Genomic DNA, 7,901 nt, shown 5'->3' with positions numbered 1-7,901 from the left:
ATCTATTGCAAATGATAATTTATCTCCGCTATCGCGAATGTTATAAGTTATATTTAAATATGGTTTTAAACTTGCAATTATTGGGGGCTGTACCGTATACGCGCTGTATTGATGCGCATGGCGGACCAAAGACGAGCCCTCCTCTTAAAATATAAACATGTTTTAACGTACATGGACTCAAGCAGCATTTTCGGACGCAGCTGCATACTCGTATGTGTTACACAGAAGAATTCATACGTGGTTTAACTACGAAGAACCGCATTATTTAATTTACGCGGTATATATTATAGACTTCCTTTTTTCTTTTTAAAACGCCAAAACATTGTGGTTGACTAAATTTGTTTTGTTACTCGTCCCACATCAAACCTCCTTGCGCAAATTTTGTCTAGTTATTTCCATGAAATTTCTATTTCAAGCAATGACCAAAAATGAAAATCTTTGTTATCACTACTACTAATATTATGCCGATAATCAACATGCAATCGAACATTTTCTGTCTCCTAATATTTTTGATAATGTTGTTAAATTTGGCAATTTTTTTAAAGTTAATCGTGTTTTCTATTCTTCCTCTGGTTCCATACTCTATAGGCGTGTCGTTTACATACTGTTACAATGTTATGGCAGCTACTTTACACACTATACAGAGGCGTAGAGTTTTATTTAGACGGTATTCCAGAAATGAACAAATTTGAAATCTATGGTCATGCGAGATGAAGATATAATACAAGGAGGTGTCTGCCAAATCACAGAAAATACGAGTTTGCGGATCGTGTGGAAATGTACAATAGTCGCAATGTGATTATAAAAGTGGATCATGCGAGAGCTAATGTGAGAGAGACGAGCGAGAAAGAGCGCGAGAAGTGAGTTTAGCGAGCGATGGGGTGAGGAGGAAGGCATGGAGGAGAAAAACGGGCGTGTAAGAGAGTGTTCAATTGTGTACATATATTGATAACGATAATTATATAACCATAACAAAATGGTAAAGCGAATACAAAAAATACTTGTTTTTATATCAAATCTGTATTATAGCGAAATATTATTCTGTATTTTGTAATCGGGACGGAAGTTATAAGAATGACGAACGAATGCCTGTACGTGCGTGTAATCGAGCCCTTAACTTTATAAGGTGGTGACTTTTAATGACGATCCAGCGTGGACCGAAACGGATCGTCCGATGTAGATAATTTAAGAAGTTTTGAAGTTTCTTGCATATAGATGCAACGGGAATTCGTTTGATCCCATTCGTAATCGCTCGTCCGATCGTCGTATGATTTCATTTTCCTGTTTCTATAGGATTCCGATAATGGTTCGTGATTTATCCATTGAATACAATTTACTGCCATTCGTAGTAGCGCGTAGTGAAAAAGAAGTTGTACAAGTTTTTAGAACACGAACGGTATCGCTATAAAATTTATTCGTAAAAATAGTATTAAAAATTAACGTGGTGTGAACATCGTTTCTCGATACTATTAAAACGATACGACGACGATAACTTGGATTCGTTGAAAATTTTCTGCATGCAACAATAATTCATTGTTTTAACTACAGCATTGTTAGTTTTGTTCGAGAGAGAAAAAAAAAACCAAATATCAACTGCCATTCAAACAGCAACCGCAACATAGATAACAAATTTTATTCCAAAAACGAGTTGATCGGCGTTTAAATGTTGTTCATAGTTATCCTTACTTCCATTTTACTGCCATAAAAAAAAAAAAAACAGTTCAAACGACTGAGTAACAGAATTGAAGTGAAGAAGGGTGAATAGTGGCATTGTTTAGAAAAGAAAAGCCTAAGACGAGCGTGGAATGGGGCCAAGTTCTAGTATCTAGTTGACAAAGACGTCGCTTGCCCGTACAAGAGGAGCATAACGAGTAAAAAAAAAAAAAAAAGAAACCAACAACAAAAGTACGTTTTCATTCATCATTTGTCCCCGAGAAGTCTCTGCTACATATGCTTAAGCTTATTCGTTTTTGCGCCGTCTGGATTAAGATCGAGATATACTATTATTATTCTGTAACTGTGCATTCCGCTGCACTTTTTGTGATAAACCTGTATGTAGTCTATGTGACGCAAGAAAATTCTTCGAGAAGGAGAGAATTCGAATGTTAGCAGCAGAATCAGCATCTTTAAGGGTACCTATCTTAATCCAGACCTGCGTCACTGTGACGCAATGCACACTACTTTATCACTTGTACATAATGTTAGTGAGGAAGAAACAAAAAGAAATCGAAGATTATATTTTTTCTATCGATCCAAAAATGTGGTGACCTATCAACATCGTGCATCTGAGATTATTTTTTATTAACGTTAGATTTTTCATGTCCGTTCCGGTTTGATTTAGCCAAAAAAAGAACAAAAAGAAAGAAAAATAAGTTATCGTTTCATCATGAGTGCGTATATTCTACGTGTGAAGTGTTGCTTGGATATCACAAAATCACCAAGTTGCCTTTGTGTTTTACGTGCCGTAGTGTTCTGTTTCCTTCTTACTTCATACAGTCAACTTCAAGCTCTATATTTAAGTTGAAATTTTGATATAAGTTTTTTTAAGCATGATACTGACCAATCGCCTGAACATAGCTTCAGACCACCACTATACTCTCTCTTTTTCTCAAATGTCTAGAACGCGGCGAGTGTTTTAAGAATATTATAAATAAAAAGGAATCTGATTGTGAATCTTTTGTGTTATGTTAATGTGATTAAAGAAAAAAACAAAAACATTGTAAAGAAGTAAATAAAGCATACATTTTGCATTTATATTATTGTATTATTCGCTATATAACCAATAATAAAAAAGAAAACATTTATATCTGAATAATTTTGATTTATGTCTAAATAATTCGTGGATGATGTGAACATAACGGATCGTTAATAAATACCTTACATACCAACCGCATCTACCAATTGAATTTTTATCTGTACATACGGGAAGGTAAAATATTTAAGATAACGGAATGTAATACTTGTAAATATGTTTATTCTTATATCTTATTTGTTACCAATTACGACATATGGAAATAAAAAACACACTTTATCGATACTTTTATTTATTTTATAAACTATTGTAAAAGTTACAATTGTACATTAGAAAATGTAGCATATCGGATATCTAATTTATGATACGTGTGTACTTCGGTTCATAGATAGATAACATTATACAATTTGCTTGTAATACAAAATGTTTCTTACATACAGGTGATATATAATAGAATACTGAAAAAAAAAACGTATTATCGTTTGTTATCAAATATTCTAAGCCAGGTATCAAATGTAAAATAAAAGGTACTGCTTCTATACAAAAATGCATCGTTTTAAATAAATTAGCTTAAGTTTGTCTTTACGTTTATCTTTATGATTTTAAATACATTCCGAAACAGATTTACATCTCAAATTCCATTCGATTTAAAGCAGCATAGAAAAAATCTTACCAATTATATCTTTCGCAAATAGAACGTTTTGCCACTTTCATAGTTGTTTTGTTCAAATAATTCATAAAAATGTTTTTGATTTCGTGATTAATATAATGGACGTAAGAAAGTAGCCCTGAGTGGCAAGCTGAAAATATACATTTTTTCATTGACGAGGGTTGACGATTTCTTTAAGGTTGCGAATGTTCAAGCTTGTAAACATCGTGATATGCATTACGTATCAGTGCATATGGGAAACAGCTCTCTAACAAATCCATTGTTAAGAACGGCGATTCTTGGACTATTTGGTCCAATAAAAGATACACGGATTCCCTGTTCTTGATTGCATCTTTATCCGCTTCTTGACCTAGTCTGAGTAAGCTAGATGATGCTAAAGCAAGGAATTCTTTCATTCGGTCCTCTATATCATTCTGTCCACAGATCGTAAATAGCGCGCCGAAAATATTATTTATTGCGGTTGCCATACAGTGTATATTATTAGAATGTCCTTCTAAGGATGCCCGGTAAAAGGAATTCTCATTTCGAGCCAATTTTGGAATCGAGACAGCGACGAAAACCATCAACAAACAGACAAGTAAATGTTCGTCTTCATCCACCTCAGATTTTTGACTTCTCAATGCTGCTGTTAACGTTGGATCAACCTTGCAGGTTAAACCCGCAGCTGATGTCATTTCCGAAACAACACGCATTGGATCACCAGATGGTAAATGATGTCGAAAATCGAGAATTGAACTTAAAAGAAATGGTATACGTTCTTCCAAAACATCAACCAATGCAGACTGTGCTAATTGCCTGAAGCTTAAAATTACACCTATAATCGTAACTCGTTGTAGCACATTATCTACCTGTTGCAGCCTCTTAAATTGTTCCTTCATTACTTCTGGTTTATCAAAATTCGTTCTCAAAGAAATGAGAACATCCTTATTTGAGGTAACTAATGCCTTCAGTTGCTGCACTTGACTGGCTATGTGCCACATTAAATTCTCATTTAACATCTTCATACCATATGGTCCAATTAGTTCAGCTAATGCTCTCAATTCATTAATATCAGAAAATTCTTCTGCATTAAAGGGTATTGCTCCTTCTACAGATAAACTAACAAATGCTCTTTGATTGCTAGAATAACAAATATTTCCAACGCTAACGCGTCTCAGTAACACATCGGAATACCATTGTGTATATAGAGCAGCAATAGTCTTATCACCATGACTATCCAATTCTTGAGTTTGTTGAAGTAGTGCATTATTAAATACACGTGTAATATCTATATGCACATAATTTTCAACTGTCTGAAGAACATTCATGTAAGATCTAACACTAACAAAAAGTTCTGATGGTTTAGCTATTTCATGAGTATCTGAATTGTACATAACCATACCAACAAGTGCTCTGGCAAATCTTGATTCTAAATGCTGATGCAAATATTCTCTTGGTGCAAAAGTATATTCCCACACATTGATAGTAGGACAATAATTAATAGCATAACATAGCTCTGTTAATGCCATGTGAAGTTTATCCATTGTTGTAAGTTCTTCTCTGGTCTTTCTATAACTTTCTATACCAGGTTTATGAATTTCATACATATTCTTTTTATTTTTATCTTTCTTTTTTCGATTGACAACTTGAGAAATTAATAGTGCACAGTGTTTTGGCAATAATTTATCACTCATATTACATTGTTCATCACAAATAGTTGTGATAATATTTTTAGCTTCTTTGGCCATCTCATCCAAAAACATGTTGACAACAGATAGACTTCTTTCTCTAATATGATGACGTTCCTCTGGACAGAGCTCGTGTGTACAACTTTGGAAATGACTACATATTAAAGGAAATGCTACAATATATCTATTTTGAGCAGGAAATTCTAAGCACATGTGGAATTGATCTTCAAATACTTTGCTGTAGAAACAAAAGATAGATAAATCAGATGTTTCAACTAACATTTCATCCAAATTATCCACCATCTTAGTATGAAATACAACAGTATCCATGAAAGATGCTAATTCTCTATTATCAGCTAAATTCATATTACATTTTGCAATAGACATATATGCTTGCAATCTGAACCAGTCCAACCTAAATGCACGAAAATCAAACAGTTCATTATCTTCCACTTGTTTCACTGTTAGACTAGCTATCTTTGAACACATATCACTAAGAATTGCTCCTTCATCTTCTGGACAAACAGGGAGATTCTGTATCATTTGATCCAAAGCAGGTGCATCAAATCCTGATAAAAATTGCACATAATACCTCTGCAATACTTGGGAATATTTTTTTACTAGTGCTCTCAATTCTTCACAATGAAACAATAATTCTGGTAACTGCCTGTCCACTAAATCTTCCCCTTTTCCTTTACTTTTTCCTTGTGTTGGAGGATTAACGCCATGTCGCAAAAGCCATAAAACTTCATCCCTTGCATGAGAAAGTCCCATCAAAACTAAGAGAGCTTTTGGTCCCAAAAGACCAGGTTGGTCAGTTAATATTAAACCCAACTCTTTCAATGCTGTCCTCAAAAATTTTCTTCTTTCTCTGTGTCTGTAGCCTGCTTTTTGTACTGCTTGATTGTAACATTCTTTTACTTCAGATACCTTTTTACTTTGTCCTTTTATACTTTCAAAAAATGTCTGTATATATTGATGTATGTAAATTACTTCATCTCTAAATAAGGCCAGAACCCAGCCTGATTCTAAAGCTGTTGTCCAAAGTTTAATGGACTGTTCCTGGTTTAAGTGTAAATGACACAATGTAAAACCCAAGATAACCCATCTCTCTATTCTATCTAAACTTAAAGTTTCACAGGACATAGTATCTGTTGCTGCTGCTTTAAGTATTTGCCCAGGGCTTCCAACAAGACTAAGCTTTTGATCTGCTCTCCATGTATCTGCAGATAAGTTTCTTTCAGGATATATAGGCCATAATGAAATGAGGGCAGTTCTCAATAATGTACAGTGAGGAACAAATTCTTCTGAAAGCTTTTTTAATGGTGCATCGTAATCCATAATCATTTGACCCAAACGAGGAAAGCTAGGATCAGAGTGATTGTGAACCATTTCATGAGCTGCATTAAATAAACCTAGAACTGCTTTACGATCTTCTACTTGTGACAAAAGTATCATCAAACTGACATAAGTAACAACAAGATCCAAATAACCTTTTGTTAAATCAAAATTGATTGTAATGTCCATGTGTACCCCACAAGCATCCATTGTAGTTAAAAGCTCACAAACATTATCCTTAAAGTCAAGCAAATCAACAAAAGTATAATAGTATAGTGACAGAGATTTAATAATCTCATTGCGAAGATTTGTGATTGTTTGAAGACTCTTAATATCAATGTTAGGAAACTTTCTAACAATTGTCTTTATAGAAGATTCTAAACTTTTATCCGAAAGAAAACCAGGTTTTGATTTTGCATCACCACATGCTTTCTTTATATTATAAATACGGGTTAACATCCCAATACCTCTGTCATTTAAAATAGTTAGCTTCTCAGCCAACTTTTGTTGACTAGGTACAATAGGTCGTGCCATGATTGTATTATATTGTTTCTTACGTGGTGAACATAATTCATTCACTTCTTTGGCTTTAAATGACAGGAGACCCCGCCCCTAGGGTAATTTACCTTTACCGGATGCACCTAAAATAGAATCACCCTCTTTTCCTGCAAAAAAATTATACATATTCCTCATGTTCTTCTCGAAAAATAACCATACGTAATCTCTTAAAAGATGCATCCTACCTTTTCTATTATTACATGTTTAATACAAATCGATGACACGATAAAGCAAAATTTCCGTGTACGTCGCGTATTGCATGAAGTACTATCCTTTTAACTCGACCATGTTGCCAACAGTTACTGCACTGCTGGTAATTTAAACGAAACAAATGTTACTGCGTCGTTTAATATTTTGAAAAGATAAATAAACATTTTCAAAAAGAGTAAGATTCAAAAAAAGGTAAATTTCCTTATGTAGAGGTGCTAAAAACCATTTTTCAGACGCTCGAAATTTTCGGAATGGGTAAGTAGTGTAAGTCAATCACTTCTTAAATATGCCAGAATTCTCTAAGCTGGGTAAATTTCGAAATTCGACTGGACAACTTCGAAAATTGCAAGAAAATAGAGTCGAGAATGTACTAAAGCAGCATTAATTTATTAAAGTTTCTATTTTATTTTCAAATACTTTTATTGAAGAATGAGTAGTATTCCTTATTAAATAAACACTTATATTGTAGTTTATAATTATTGAAAGTATGAAATAAATTTGTTGCATAATTTAATTTAATAGAACAGCTTACTTTATCAAGGAAAGAAATACGGGTGCATGATAGCACTAGAGGAACGAGTTAGACAAGGAAAGAAATAGTGGTAGACGAGGATAGCTCTAAAGCAATGTGTTAGACAAGGAAAGAAATATGATTAGGCAAGGACAGAAAATTTGAAATCTAAAACTAACGCCATCTAGCGTCAGG

At 33.8% G+C, this 7,901-nt stretch overlaps 1 protein-coding gene across 1 annotated transcript; it reads right to left on the bottom strand.

Moving 5' to 3' along the window:
• Positions 1–3,484: 3,484 nt before the first annotated feature.
• LOC108570041 (membrane-associated protein Hem-like) lies at positions 3,485–6,961 on the bottom strand. The gene has a single exon (XM_017941619.1). It carries the CDS (start codon positions 6,959–6,961, stop codon positions 3,596–3,598), a length of 3,366 nt encoding a protein of 1,121 aa, XP_017797108.1. The 3' UTR covers positions 3,485–3,595.
• Positions 6,962–7,901: the final 940 nt, after the last annotated feature.

This window comes from Habropoda laboriosa, unplaced genomic scaffold (assembly GCF_001263275.1).
Source record: "Habropoda laboriosa isolate 0110345459 unplaced genomic scaffold, ASM126327v1 scaffold6802, whole genome shotgun sequence".
Lineage (NCBI taxonomy): Eukaryota > Metazoa > Arthropoda > Insecta > Hymenoptera > Apidae > Habropoda > Habropoda laboriosa.
Note: the sequence above shows the minus strand (reverse complement) of the source record. Positions and strands in the feature narration are given on the sequence as shown.

Bases quoted from the DNA above. Each gene is read 5' to 3' on its own strand.
- LOC108570041 (XM_017941619.1), bottom strand. From the start codon at position 6,961: ATGGCACGACCTATTGTACCTAGTCAACAAAAGTTGGCTGAGAAGCTA.